The 15,470-nt window shown below is 41.6% G+C and overlaps 2 protein-coding genes across 5 annotated transcripts in view; both read left to right on the forward strand.

The window, feature by feature from the left end:
- Window positions 1-8,263, forward strand: part of TNFAIP6 (TNF alpha induced protein 6) — a 31,841-nt gene extending 23,578 nt beyond the window's left edge. For both annotated transcript variants that reach the window (XM_067298600.1, XM_013939849.2), the window contains 4 exons: window positions 1,100-1,261; window positions 3,876-4,104; window positions 5,183-5,223; window positions 7,132-8,263. In XM_067298600.1, coding sequence (XP_067154701.1) covers window positions 1,100-1,261; window positions 3,876-4,104; window positions 5,183-5,223; window positions 7,132-7,295 — 596 coding nt within the window. In that variant the 3' untranslated portion in view covers window positions 7,296-8,263. The remainder of the gene's footprint in view (window positions 1-1,099; window positions 1,262-3,875; window positions 4,105-5,182; window positions 5,224-7,131) is intronic.
- A 3,614-nt stretch (window positions 8,264-11,877) lies between these two features.
- RIF1 (replication timing regulatory factor 1) overlaps window positions 11,878-15,470 on the forward strand; it is a 36,891-nt gene continuing 33,298 nt past the window's right edge. For all 3 annotated transcript variants that reach the window (XM_067299430.1, XM_067299431.1, XM_067299432.1), the window contains exons 1-3: window positions 11,878-11,984; window positions 13,237-13,315; window positions 14,000-14,096. In XM_067299430.1, the coding sequence (XP_067155531.1) occupies window positions 11,878-11,984; window positions 13,237-13,315; window positions 14,000-14,096 (283 nt within the window). The remainder of the gene's footprint in view (window positions 11,985-13,236; window positions 13,316-13,999; window positions 14,097-15,470) is intronic.

A 15,470-nucleotide genomic window follows, 5' to 3' on the forward strand; every position in this document is an offset into this window, starting at 1 on the left:
CACAGAGTGGAGAGCCGTCTTCCTCGGCTGGGAAGCAGCGGTACCTGCCCGGCGCCCTCCCTGCCATGCTGCAGCAGGGGCACCGCGGGGGCCTGCGGGGCAGGGCATTTGTCCCCAGTGAGCCTTCTTAGGAAAGGAGAGTTGTTCTTTTTCGCATAAGCAGTCAAGGTGTTTTCATAACGTTTATCTGAGCCCCGTTTGCTCTAAGAAAGAGTGGCTGGTGTGCTCGGAGAGAAAAGCCGATCTCAGTGAGGACACTACTGCATATCTGTTTGATTCCTGTTGAGGAATGATTAATTCATTCAGAGCATTAGGAAAACAATGGAAAATATCCTCCACTCTAGAAATATGCAGGCTACGCTGTTGAGTCACAAGCTGGCACTCAGCACCACCACACATGTGAAAAGGGTACTTCTGTCTCTTCTGACTAGCTCGCAGTCCTGGCACGCCACAAGTATGTTCTGGTTTGTCTCGGTGGAACCATGGAATTGATCTCTACCAGACAGTGAATAACAGTGCATTCTTTGGCTATTGTTTCTAAGTTCCCAGCCACACAGTGCATTAACAGGATCTTTTTGTTTTGTAAGGAAATACATATTTTAGGTATTTAAATTTAAGCTGTAAGTATTTTAAGTGAATATTTTGTTTCCTTAGCTGTCTTCTGCATACAGTATTTTGTTCACCCTCAGAACTTAATAGTGCAGACTCTTAAATGAGATACGATTGAATAAATTTGTATGACTTTAAAAGGGAAACAAAGAACACAATTTATTCGCTTATATAACTAATCCAATATATAATTTGATTACAAATGCTGGTACAGCATTTAAAACTCACCACCCTGGAGAATATATAGTTCATCTGCATTTGATTTTTGTTTTCAAATGACAAACAATAATCATACTGTGGAGAACATAATACATCCTGTGTTTAAAATCATCCTCTTAAAGACTGTTCCTTGTAGTACAATTTCTATTAGACCAATTACATCTAAGTCATTGATCAGCTGGAGTGAGTCATTATTTATTTGAATAAAAAGCAAAGTTTCTTGCCTAGGATTAATTTATCACATCCATGCCTCATTTTCTCCCCATCTCAGGTTTCCATGTGTGCGCGGCTGGCTGGATGGCAAAGGGCAGAGTTGGTTATCCCATAGTAAAAGCTGGACCCAACTGTGGCTTTGGGAAGACTGGCATTGTTGATTACGGGATTCGCCTCAACAGAAGCGAGAGATGGGATGCCTACTGCTACAACCCTAACGGTGTGTTTAAAAAGAACCCACTGCTCCTTAGTTCTGAGAATGTGACTACATGGCATGATGTCTGGCTGTGCGAAGGCACCCAGACTCTCAGTGATAATTACCCTTTTGCTGGCCTTTCACATTTTCCTCAGTTTGTAAACAAAAAATCAATAGAGTTATTTTTTGCAGTTCTCAGTCTTCTAGTTGCAAACACTGCTGATAAAAATTAGAAAAAAGCCATGCGACTTCAGCAAATAAAATCTAGAGAAGTTCTCCAGATTGTTTTGTGTTTGGTAAAGTTCTAAAAAATTCTAAAAAATTAGAATTTGTTCAAATCCATGTTGGAGAATTTTCTTGTGTTCCTTTTACTAGCCTGACATTTGTGGAGGAAGGTTAGCTATAATTAGATGCCGCAAAGGTAAGCATGTGTGTTTTTACTTACATGGAAGACCTTAAAGGGCTGGCAGATGTTGCAGGAACAGTATCACCTTGCTGGTGAACTGCCACTATGGGGAGTCTACTGAAGTGAAAATGTCATCTGAGAATCTGGCTTCTAAGACTAGGTGGGACTGTCCAGATGATCCATATGAATTCTTACCAAAAGAGATAGGCTGTAGGCTATGGTTTTAAATCCAAACAAGGAAGTTACACTCTTCAGTTGTTTTATTCCTTTATTATCAACACAATCCTGGAGGAAAACAGAGGTGTGCGTGCAACTGCTGTTCCTGTTTAACAGCTCTCTAATGCATATATAGAGATACGAACAAAAATAAAGCATTATGACATGGAAACTATTTTCCAGGTATTTTGCCTATAAAGATGTGGAAAGTTTACCCATCTTCCTACTCATGGGACCTTCTTTCTCTTGCCTGTGATAGAAAACTCTTGAAAATGAACACTCTGTCTGGGACTGAAACACACACAGATACAGCTCCCAGCAGTGTGTGTGTGTGTGTGTGTGTGTGTGTGTGTGTGTGTGTAACTAGATGGAGAACAGCGGATCTCTGAAGCAGATCCAGAGAAGTGATTCAAACATGAATGACAAGACCTCATGGACACGGGACATGTCTCTTCTCCTGGGGAGGGTGAAACAGGTCATCCGCACCTTGCGCAGCCACATGTGGGCTGTTGCTGCTGCGTGAGCTAGTTGGCTGAGTCTAGCTGGAGTAGCCCCATACAACACTGCAGGTGACTGAAAGATTAACGTGGCCACTGTCCAGTTTATCTTGGGATCCTCCATGTAGCAGGGAAGATACAAAAAGTGGGCACCATCAAGAAAAGAGAAGCTTAACTTTGTGCTCTGCCTGGCTCTCCTGCTCCTCCAAGTGTACTACCCTGCATGGGAGAGCCAGAAACTGGAGTTGTCCGTGACGTCTGTACAGCTGTGCACATTTTGTTTGTGCTCACAGGGTTTGAGCTTGTTTATGTTAGCCGGGCAGTTGTTAACCAAATAGCTCTGCGGGGTGGGGGACTCTCACAGATGTTCAGCATACAAAGAAAACTGAGAGAGAGACTACTGCACTCATTACCGCATTTAAATTGTCAGCCCAACTTTCTCCTTTGTCAGCCCTCTCTTCTGGGATGAAACGTGATTACTTTGCAAATGCGTTGGCTAGAGGACAAAAGGAAACCAGAACCGCCAACACTCAGAAGGTGACTTGAGCCTTTCGCACTATGAGGATATGTATTCATGCTCGATGGCAGTCTGCTTCAAAACCTGGCAGAGTTGTCTGTTTGCAGGTGGGAAACCGTAGCCTCCGGAGGCAAAGCTGAATCGATTGAATTGAGCCTGTGCTCTTCTCAGAGATGCTAAAGATGTCAAGCAAATTGTGGAACTACTTGCATGTTTGAAATCACATCCATCCTACCTGTGTTGTGGTGCTGAAAAATACAGGACTTGTAGACAGTGTGCAAACTAAGAGGGTTATTCCCCTTATCCAAGTTAAAACTCCTAACACATGTGCCCTGAATCACCCCTGGAAAGTACCTACCTCTCCTGTAGGTCTGAACTTAGGGGACAATGACAAGGTTGAAATCAAGCAATGTGAGGCCCCCAAATCAATTGGTCCCGCCAACAAGGTAAGGCTCAAATGGGCATGGAATCTAACGGGAATGCGTGCTTTTCTTCCCAAAGGAGACCTTCCAAAGGGAGGAGAAGAGCTGCAGCAATAAAAGCAGCGCAGCAGAATAAATGTAGTCACTAACCTTTATAGGCTTTTTGGAGAAGGCGCACTTTAAAGAGGTATTTGGAGAAAAAAGGATGAAAGTGAATGTGAGGGCAACTTACAAGAACAGCTGTAAAGCTTACAGTTTGACATAGTCAGAAACCCCAAATGCCTTTATATAAAGCCCTTAGCTCTGGCCCAAAGTCCACTGAAGTCAATGAAAGCTTTTCCTCTGAGTTCAGTGAGTTTTGGATTGTGCTTCATTTCCAAAGTATCTGCTCCCAAAAGCTAGGAATGACTGACATTTCTTCTGAATGCTGAGTGTTTAAATATATGAACAGTGATATTTCTCTGGGTGTTCCTATGTGATTTTCTACAAAAGATCTACTGAATCAGAGCGCACAAAGAATTAAATCATAGCCATATCCAAAATGAATACTTGAACTCTGATGTTTTTATGTTTCTCTTAGGAAAAGAGTGTGGTGGAGTCTTCACAGATTCAAAACATGTTTTTAAGTCACCAGGCTACCCAAATGAGTATGAAAATGAGCAAATTTGCTACTGGCATATTAGAGTAAAGTATGGACAACGGATTCATCTACAGTTTCTGGAGTTTGATGTTGAAGATGACACTGCTTGTATGGCTGATTTCTTGGAAATCTATGATAGCTATGATGATATCAATGGCTTTGTGGGCAGGTAAAGTAATTCCAGCTTTAATAAGAAAATATTCAAATGTTTTGAAAATTTTTCAAGCATAATACTTAAGAAAAACTGTATTACTTTAGCCAAATAGCACCCCTGATATGCCCTAAATACTTGTAGCACCAGTACCTAACCTGTCTTTCCAGACAATTTTCTTTACTATTATTAACACAGATCTGTAAAGCACTTTTGAAAATTATGCTTTGCCCTTTTCTGTTTTGTTAAATTACATGAAAAAGACCTGCAAGACTTTTTAGTTAGCTGCTTATTTTTAAATGAGTCTTCTATTATTTTGCAGGAAGAACTAGCAATCTCAAATAACATTTTGTATTTGCTTTAATTGAAGGGAGGGAGGAGAGGTGTTAAACTGTTAGCAAAATTGTATTTAATTCAAATTATAATTAGCCACAGAAGTCAAATATTGTCTAAGAAAATCAGAACAGAACAAGTGTTATATATCTTCTATTAACATTTAAAGTAGTTTCCCTCTTCTTTGCTTAATTCTCACTTTCTTTAATATCTTTTTGCTTGTTCTTTAGCAGTCAAATTTTTAATATGAAGTGTCTCATTTTTCTAGTACAACAAATAAACTAGAAAAAGTGATAAAAACACTTCCCTATTCCTGCCACTTTTCATATCCTCTCTACAAATCATGCACAGCAAAGCAAAGATATATTCCATTTGTTTCTCCTTTAGAGATCATTTTAAATATTTTTCTTGATGAACTCTTGCTTTCTCAGTTTTGGGCCATTATTCCTTGCCTTAATGCTGTGTAAAACAGTTTTTTCTTGTTTTACAACATTGACTTCCTTCTTATATTGAAAATTCTGTTTCCTGCAGCTTTCCCTCCCCTAAATCTTACTATAATGAGAAAAATCCTTGAGTGAATTGCTTTAACATACAGAAAATTACATGGAGTGAACACATACAAGCAGTTTAACCCATGAGCCACAGCTCTCTCAAAAGAGAGTACAGCCCGAGAGTCACCATTGTCAGTACAGGTCCCTGCATAACAGGGATATGGCATATTTGCTGGGTCACTCAGTCATAACCATTTATAATTTTTTTTCAGGTTCTGTGGAGATGAATTGCCAGATGATATCATTAGCACAGGTAATATTATTTGCACTTTTTACAGTAAAAAATCAGCCCAAATCATCTCTTCTCCCTACTTTCTAGGTCATAGCCAACATGCATAAGCTGCTATTTAAAACTGCCAGTGTACTCTTTTGTCAACACAGTTACTTTTAAATAAGTGTAAAAGAAAAAAAAGGTCTAGTTAGAAAAATAATCAGGGAAGGATCTACTCACCAAGTTTCCCTGTTTCCAGAGCAAGGATTGCAAGAACATTGTCAAAGCTGGATATAGAAAGTATTTTGTATGTATGTATAAACAGCAGTCCAAGGTCTGATTCTGTATAAATGAAAGCCACTTTTACCTCTCTTTGCTCAAGTATTGCAAAGTCGCTGTAGCGCAGAAGTCAGCGCAGGCTAATCATACAAGGAAGTAGTCATGTTCCCCAGGGAATGTGTATAGTCTGCGCAGGAGCTCCTGTTGCCACACTTCCAGTGTCTCTGGTACCTAAACATGCAGAATTCACAGTGCCGTCAGTTTTACCGTCTGTGGATGGGTTATCTCAGGGGTGAATTAACAGTGCTGCGGATGCAAACGGGCCTCACATATCTGGAAGCACCTGTCATACTGTGCTGCACTGGCTCACACCATGAGCATTCATTCCTATGTTACACCAGGCTATGATCTTAGAGCCTAATTGTGTATGTGTTATATTGTTAGTGTTTTCTTCCTTACCTGGACGATCCCTGATTAAGCAAGGATATACTGTTACTCATTAATCAAACATAAACTGTTGCTGAGAGGTTCCTAAATGTGCCACAGTGCCAGAATCACAACCCTGACTGCAAATACAGCACAGTCTCAAGCAGAGGTACATAATCTGAGGAGGAATCACTGGCATCAGAAGAAATACTTTTTAGAATGAGGCATCACTGTAATCATCTGAAAACTGTGAGCATTGCCATTTGTTTACAAATAATTCTGTTTTAAATCTCTTTAGTCTCTAGTAATAAAATCATCCTAAAATAATTCTAAAGAAGTAGAACTGAAAATAAAGCAGTTTCCCCTCCTTAAATATTTAAAAAAGCCAGGGAAAAAATACATTACAATGGAAAGAGAACATTACCATGAGCAAAAAGAAGAAAATAAAACAAAATTAACAGGAATGAGAATGGGAATGAAATCATGGTGAAAGAAATAGAATGTAAACAAAACGGAATAAAGGAAAATGTGTTTGTCGGGCCAGATGATGCCACTCTTTTTCATAATGAACAATGCATCATTCCATACACAGTTTGTTGGATTAGTCCATGCAAATAAAGGGGGCAGAATGTGAAAAATACTTGCTGCACTCTCATGGTTAAGACATGAAAAATGGGATTCTGCCCTGATCCACTGCAGTTTTCATGTTCGACTTTGGACAAATCCTGAGCTAAAGCTAATCTAAGCTTTGACCTTTGCTTTGCTTTCTGTGCTCACAGCCCACAGTTCTAAGCAGCAGAAAGAGAAGAGAAAAGCTGAATTGTCCCATACCTGCTCTCCCAGTTTACACTGGCCTGGCAGAGGATGACCAGATGACAGTCATGGAGAGTGGTGTAGCAACCTCACCCCTGTGTCACCTAGAGCTGCCTGAGGCTCCGTGCCTATTTTATATGTCCAAGTATTTTCTCTTCTTAATTTGGGGTGACTGCCGAAGCCGAGCAAGTCCAACATGAGCCTAGTTTTCCAAGGGGCTGAAAGGCCTATACTCAGCTTGGAGGTAGACAGACCAGGTGGATTGCTCTGCAGACCTCAGTGTTCAGGATGTCACACCCATGCCGCAGCATAGACTCCCTGCTGGAAACCCAGGTGCCTGAGGGAAGCAGGAGAGCAGTGTGAAAATAACTGAAACAGCACATTTTGTGCCACTCACAAATGTGATCTTTGTTTTTCTTTTTCTTGTCCTAGGAAATGTTATGACCTTGAAGTTTTTGACAGATGCCTCAGTGACAGCTGGTGGTTTTCAAATTAGATATGTTACTATGGACATGCCTTCAAAATCAGGTGACGGAAAGAATACAACTTCCCAAGGAAAGACAAACTTCTTATCTGGAAAATTTGGTATTATGTGAGCAGATTAGCAAGGTATAATCATTAAGAAACGTGTTTTAGAACCCAGCTCAGATATCTGTTTCTTCAGATAAGACAGAGACGTACAGTCATTTTCTTCATATCTTTCTGACTTTTAATTTTCTGCCTTATATAAGGTTTTTTTTAATAGAGTAGATTAGGAAATAAATTATAAAAGGTACTTACATAAATAATAGAAGACTATTTTTAGATTACAAGGACTGTATAAAACCAAAGAATTAATCGTTACCAAAGATTTTAAAATTATTTTTCTATATGAATTGTTCTCTTTCCTCATTTCTTGCTCCACTTGAACAAATATTTTGTGTGACAAATGTTTCAGGGTTTTTTTTTAATTTAATTTGCTCTTCTATCCTTATTTTTCTTGATTTCTGCATATTTATTTTTGGATTCTGGCTTTATTTCTTCCTGTTCTCTACACTATTCTATTTTTTTTAATTAACATTTCCCTGAACCCAAAAGGCCATTTGAGTAAACTCCTTTATAAGATACGTGAATTCATCTTGCGGGTGGCCTAACAGCCACCTATGTAATTGTCTGAAGTCAGAAGATTATAAAGCATTATGAAAAGCACAGAATCAATTATATTATCATCATAATTTTGTTGTGAGATAAATTAAAAACTACTCGATGAATTTTGTCAGGTTTTCCTCATCCAGAGAAGAGATGCTCAAGCATTTAACTTTTCTGATTTCACTTAGTAAAGAATCAAATGAAAGACTCTGTAATGATAAGCAAATAGGTGAGATGAAGGATCAGGAGAAATTATTTACTGACTACCAGCACATCTGTTTATAAGATACTGTCAAGATGCTATATGTTGTTTACACAGGTTTTAAGACTGTACTGTTTTGAACTGATAAACATAAATCATTCTCCATATGTTTTTAACTTCAGTTTAAATTCCTCAGTCTGAAGTGTCATTAAAGCTACCTCTGTTTCAATCTTGTCCAGAGTTTCCAGTGAATGCTTTTTTATTTTTGTGAGAACTCCTCAGATTTTTTATCGCTTTTCTTAATTTAAAAAAGTAAATAAGTTTTGAGAGGGTTTTTTTTTTCTTACTGAATATTTTCCTGACCCCAAACCAGCTGAAATCTAATGCCTATTGAGCATCTTCCTGTGAATTTTTTGGTTTGGCACTTTGTGAATTCCCCAGAAAGAGTTTTGTACAAGAGGAGTCCTGTCTTTGCTTTACAACATTCTCATTCTCAGTACTTTAAATTGATTTCAGCTTTGAGCTTTTATTGTTTTAATTGCACTTGGAATATGATTTTGTTTTCTAGTTTAAACAACAGTATAGATAGCACATGGCTGGATCAACACACACACAAACACAATTTCAGTTGCGTGGGTAGTGGTGACAGGGCTGACACAGCTCTTTCTTAGCTAGCTTCTGAGTAAATAGTGTATGCAGTCTGTCATGACACCCTACCACTGGGGAGAAGAGAGGTTTCATTCTTTTAATAGGACACCATATTCTGTTGTAAACATACTGCTTTTTTTTTTTTTTTTTGGTTTAGTTTGATATTCTGCCAATAAGCTCATGGCGTTTAATATCTTCTGGTTTGGTAACTCCCTCCCATTATACTTATCTCTGAAGATACCTGCTTATATTGCAGTCTTGTTTCTGTATTCTTGATACTTGCCTAGAAACAGTGTATCTGACATCTCTTCAAAATTTTTACTCGTGTATTGAAAGAATGACTGCTCTTTGTCCAGGCCCTCCCCACCTCGCTTAATTTCCTTGTTAATTCAAGGAAATGTATTTTATTTTCTGCTTTTGCAGTAGCCAACTTTGTGCTTCTCCATGAGGCTGGGCTCAAGACCAGCTTTCGCTGGGTAACCTGACTCAGCTGGTACTCGCAGGGGAACATCTCAGCTATTTGCTGAGTTTTAGACCGTGATTGAGGCCATACTTACCTGCTATGTATCTGGCTTTGATCTTCCATCTCTGTTTGTGGGAAAGTCATCTGATTAAGGTCGAGTCTATAAGGCAGCCTGCCAGGGGGATATTCAGGCAGGCAGGCAGGGCTCAGACAAGGTTTGCCTGCTCAAAGGCAAATATGGATATAAGCGCTGGGTTCAGGACTGCCTTGCTTTCCTGCTGTTCCCAGGACCAGCTGACCCAGGCGCCGATATGAATATGATTATGTTGTTGCCAGTAAGTGTCACTGTATTTTTTACAAACAAATAAATAATATGTATTTTTAAATAAATGAAATATTTCTTCTGGGGAAATTCAGGTCTTTGGTGTATATGAAAATTGACTGTGTTTTATACACTCCACTCTGGTTATCTACACTTACCCTTGACTATACTGACATTCCTATATCGTTCTTTTATCCTTCTCAAATACACACCAAAATGCAATTTCAAAATTGCATAACAATGGAAAAGGATGAATTAAGGATCCTGCCAGCAGAAGTTGTTGACATTTTTCACAATTTTGAGACATATAAGAAGCAGTGGTAATGACAGGAAAACAGAGAAACACAGAAAATCTGACATCTGGAATCTCCTGAAAGTGGGAAGAATACTATAGGTAAAATGCTAAATATCTTAAAAGATTCCTAGTTGTCTTGGAGAACAATGTCACAGCTAGAACTGCAGCTACTCTCTCTTTCATTTCAAATACTCTATTCATGCTTCATCTTAATGCCAGGAAACAAAGTTCCTATTACTATGTTAAATGGAATCAAACTGCACCTAAAATCAACTGGTATTTTTTAATCCTGCCACCTGGTGGACTGAAAAAAAAGCTATTCACATGTTCCTGTGAATGTATTTCTCTAAAATCAGCAGAAGTATTTAGCAACAAGAAGCAAAAAGCCTGGAGAGGACTGTTAACATTTTATTTATGGTCTGGGGTTCTTTTGGACTGAGAAGCAGCAGGTCTTAAATTGTTACGGAGCAGAAGCAAAAACTGTACAGGAAACATCCACATGTCTAGGAAACCCTCCTGGGACAGTCAGTGGAGTGACATCATTTTAAGAGTTACTTTACAGAACGTAGACTCCAGATAAGTGTATCAGAAGCCACTACAAAGCCCTGCAGGTGATGAAGAAGGAAGACTCAACGGTTACTGTAACTGTTAAGGCCTATTTTTATCCCTGAGAAGCAAGGTTTCTCTGCACACAAAAATCTGCTGCCACAGAACTTGAGTTATTTCATATTACATCCACAAACACTGTTGATATAAATTATTTCACACGCTTATCGATAACTGGCTTGTCTCTTTCCCATGAATTTACCATGATGTGGAATGAATTGTCCCTAATAGGTGCTAATGTCTCCTCACCCTGAAGCCACTGCTGCGCGTCCCCGTGGTGCAAATTTCCTGTTTGTCTCTGTGCCCCCTGCCCTTCCCCGTCACTCAGCACTGGCTCCCGGGTAGGACCGCTTTTAACGCTGCCCTTGCTCAAGCTGATACCGGGAGCCTGATGCTAAAATCCAAGATTTTTGAGTCCGATGCGCCGTAGGGGGGACAGTCTCGGAGACTGATCAAGCACCTGGAGTCTCAGCCCCAGGGACCACACTGACGAAAAACACCAACTTTCAGTCACTTTTATGCAATGCTTTGTCACGCAGCCCTACGGGGGAGCTTAAAAACTCGGTGGAAATGTGCCAGAGCACTTTTTGTTAAACTAGCTTTTTTCTGCTTTCTAGAATCAGCAGCTGCGGGGGGAGCTCGGCCTCTCCACGGCTGTCCCTGAGACAACTAGAAGTGGCTGTGGCGCTACCCAGCGATCCCGCTTCACAGTCCTCATCCACCTAGGTGGATTTATGGTCCGTTTATGGTCCACCTAGGCCTCAAGGAACCTTAGGTTTCTGCAGATAACGTTGCCACGGAGCGGAAGCACGACCCTAACGCCCCAGCAGCTCTGCAGAAGTCAAGAGATTGCTTCTCGGTTACAAATACGTATGATTTGCAGATTGCACGCGCCTCCGTGAAGGACGCGAGGGTTGAACGCGCGCTCTGAGAGGCGACAGAAGCAGCGGCCAGTTACGCGCCCAGCCCACTCTATTTAAAAACCATAATAAAAGCGTAGAGTCAGACAAGGCTCGGACTGTGTTTGAGCACCCCGAGGAGCACCCCAAGCCGAGAGAGGCAGGAATTGGGTTGTTAGAGGAGGAGCGCAGAGCAGAGCTGAGGTAACAGCGGCCGCCCGAGCCCGCCGCCGACCGTTGGGGCCGGGCAGGCGAGGGGCGCCCCTCCCCCTCCCCCCGCCCCGCCTCGCGGGGCCGCCGCGACCAATCGGCGGCGGAGGCGGGGCCCGGCGTGGGGCGGGGCCCGAAAGGCGCGGGAAGCGATCCGTCGCTCCGCGCTCCTCTGCGCGCGGGGAGAGACACGTGGTGCGGTGGGCGGGGCGGGCGCCGCTCGATGCGCTCCGGCTCGGCCTCGAGCCCCGCCTCCCCGCGCCTCCATTGGCTCCGGCGAGGGCAGCCCGGCTCCGCGCGGCGCCGCGTCCCGCGCGCCGCCATCTTAGCCCGGGAGACGGCGCGGGGCGCGCGGCGGCTGCGGCACGGGGCTACCCCCCCATCCCCCCCCTCGCCGCCGCCGCCATGAGCGCGCCCGCCGTCGGCCCCAGCCTGCTGCCCCTGCTGGAGACCCTGGAGGACCCGGCCGCGCCGCCGGGGGACCTCACCGACGCGCACCTCACCGTCGCCAAGTGAGCGCGGCCCGCGGGGGGGTGGGGGGCCGCGCCGCGCCGCGCCGCGCCGCCTGAGGGGACGGCGGCGCTCGCCAGGCCTCGGCCGCCCGCCTGCGCCGAGGGGCCCGGCCGGGCCTGGCGCGGCCTCGTGCGCCGGCACGGAGGCGGGAGCTGGCGAGGCAGCGTGGAGCCCGGGGCCGCGGCGCGCTTCCCCTGCCCGCCCACCGGCCCTTCCCTGCCCGCTTCTCGTGGTGGGTGAACGCGCGGTGAGAAGCAGAAGCTTCTTCCGACCGGGGAAAAAAAACCCTCACTTTTCCGCTTTCTAGATTTTTTTTTCCCCCCCACAGTTTTGGAATGATCATGTGTTCTCTTAATTACATTTTTTTTCCCCCCCAAAGGTACCTCTTAACCATCAGGTCCCATTTTTACCAGAATCCTTCACATCTGTTAACATGTGCAAAGTCATTATTACCGCTTGCCATGAGTATCTTCCTTGATTCCCTGTCTTTCTCCTTTCTAGTGACTTCTTAAACCATAAATGCTTAGGTATCAGTGACTCTGCTCGCTGTATAATAGAGTTTACCGGTTTCTAGTAAGAACTGACTGGAACTAATATCCGAACTTAGGGATCACATCAGAACAAGAAATTTCTCAGGCTGTCTTTTGATGGTTACACGTGTTAAGCTTGTTTCCTGCAATGTGAAACTGCTTATTAACACTTTATAGGGAAACACGAACTCTCCTATGTGGATGTTCTTCAGATACGTGGGAATTTTTCGCTGTTAGTTGCGAAAGCAGAATTTTTCTATTATCAGGGATCTGCATTCTAAAACTTTTTTTTTTGAGTAGTGTGCTAATTTTAGCTTTATAACAAGCCGTGTAAAGTTTGTCTAATTTTCAGTAGTCACAGGAAGTTTGCCCATTAACTTGTAATGTTTTTGTCAAAGATGACAGAAGATGAAAACCCTTAATGTCTTTTATGCTCCATACACAAAATGGTTCATTAGTTATTTCACTTTTTCTAATATATTAGGATATATATGCTTTAAAAAATACTGTTTTACCATTATGGCAGACTAATTGTGTGGTGATTAGTGGCTCTGTTCTTTTCTTTATAATTTTTTTTTTTTTTACTTTCTAAGGAAAAAAAAAACTGTTCTATAACCACCATCTTTAGACCAGTTAATGGATTGTGTATAAAAAGAAATGTATGTCAATACCACATTTAACATTTGTCAATATTGCTTATTTTCTTCTCTGCTCCTTGAAGTCGCTTGACTGGTGAGGAGAGCAAACAATTCACTGCAGAAGTCAGAAGACACTTTTCTCGACTTTGCAAAGTGATGAAGGTATGTCTCTTCCATTAAATTTTCTGCAGTTTATTTTAACGAACAAACCAAAGGTATGTTTAGGTGATCGAGATACCTGGCCAGTCTAAGACTTGAATTCATGTAATGCTAATTTGAGCTAGTGACGTGGTGGTAAGGGTTTGTTGGTAAATTGTTTCCTTTGTGTTATAGAAATTACTATAGAGAAATAAATTTGAGAGTCTTCGATGAGTTCATGCTGTGTTGTGCAGTCAAATCTAGTTTTCCAGAAAAGATACAGTGTGTTCTGCCTGTCCTTGGAAACACTTTGGAGAATTGGAATATGAAGCAAATCTCAAGGGATTTGGAATGTAAAGGCTGTTGTTCTAGCCACCTTTTTTTTTTTATTATTCCTGCTGTAGGTATTTAATAACAATTGGAGAGTTAGGTAGTAGTACATGCACAGAAAAGAAAGAATTTCTGATGTTTAGCACATATTTAAGTAAAAATGTCTAAATTACAGACAGTAAAAATGTCTTGAGAACCCCAAATTCTTTCAGTAATTTGCGTTGTATATAAATAGGATGGCTTTACTATATCAGTCTATTTTCCATCAAGCATTCTGTTTTGACAGCTCTCTTCGCTAAGCAGAAGTGTTGGAATTAAGACAGTTAAAACTTTATAGCCACTTCTGTGACTTGAGACTTTAATAATTTATTTTTTCAGGCACACATTTCTAGTCAAAACTCGGAGCTAAGTAATGCAGCATTACAGGCCTTAGGATTTTGTGTTTTTAATTCGAAGATTACATCTGAATTATCTGGTAAGCAAACTAAAACTTTCACATATTTGGTGATTAAAAAAATATAGCAGATCTCTTTATTTATTTGTATACTTTAGTTTTGACTAAGTTTACAGTTCCCATGCGGTACAGTAGTTTTGTCTCTAGCATGAAGCAATGTGAGCAGTTCACTAATTCCATTTTGTGCAAGAAGTTGTAATGTGTTTCCATGCTGCTATACTAATACTATTGTACTAATTTCCAGTTTCAGTAAACACTTCGGTAGCATTTAGGTCCTGTAATTTGTCTTTGTGGAATTAGTAATGAAAAAAGATGCTGAAATGGAAAAAGAATGGACACTTTTTTTTTTTTATGTAGGGACAATGTAGGGAGCTATAGTAGTGTTTTTGAGGGGTTTTTATCCCTTACTTGGTGGTTCTAGCTTGTCACATTGCTGCTGTCTCTTAAATGTTGGGCTGGTAAAGTCCTTGAGATTAATTTAAAGTAATCCAAAACTTTATGGCCTAAATTACTAGAAAGCACTAAACCCTTTTAACGACGAGTTTTGCTGCTGAAAACTTGAGGGTATGCATCAAGGTATGTGGGTTTTTTTTTTTTTAAGTCTGGATTTTGTTAATGGAGGAGAGCTAATGTCCGAGTTGGCTGATCTTCAGAAGGTAGCTGTTAGGTGTTCCAGTGGTCAGGCATATCCACTTGCAGTCATACGATCAAAAGCCGCTCTGTGTCAAAAGCCGCTCTGTGTCGGATGGCCTGCGACCTTTGTGTGTACACCCTTAGCTTTAGTGTGTGGTGGATGGTTAAGCTACGATTGCCTTTGATGGGCCCGCAAAGGAAAGTAGTGTGATTCAGCTCTTGCCTTGTACCTTGATGGTGCCTGAGCCCGTAGTGACCATTAAGAAGAATGACAAATGGCAAGCTGTCTATTCCCCACCACCACCACCTCTTTCTGGTGAGCGCTGAATGGTTTTGGACAAATGCACTAGAATAATTTTTAGCAGAGGAAAAACCTACCTCAGGCAAGACTGAACAGCATCCTGTGTATGGATGTGCAGACAGGATTTTTTTTGTGTGTTTGAAAGGATACTGCCATTCTGCTTATTGAAACTGATTCTTTACCTCAGATTTTCTACTCATATTTCCTGAAGAATGTGTCCTGCTTTCCTCATGCTCAAACTTTCTGATTCCTTGTGGAAATAAGGCATCTATAATAACATCTGTGTAGTCCCTTTCTTCTCTCCCATAATTTTTTAAACAGTTGGTCAATTGCAGTCAATTTTGCTAGAGAACTTGTGGTTTCAGAGATAATTAAGTCCTGAAAATAGGTGGACGGGGGTTGGGGCAAGAACTGTACATAACTCTGAGGAAGGGGCTATATGTGAGCTTATGCTTCTGAGA

Source organism: Apteryx mantelli, chromosome 6 (assembly GCF_036417845.1).
Source record: "Apteryx mantelli isolate bAptMan1 chromosome 6, bAptMan1.hap1, whole genome shotgun sequence".
NCBI classification, from domain to species: domain Eukaryota; kingdom Metazoa; phylum Chordata; class Aves; order Apterygiformes; family Apterygidae; genus Apteryx; species Apteryx mantelli.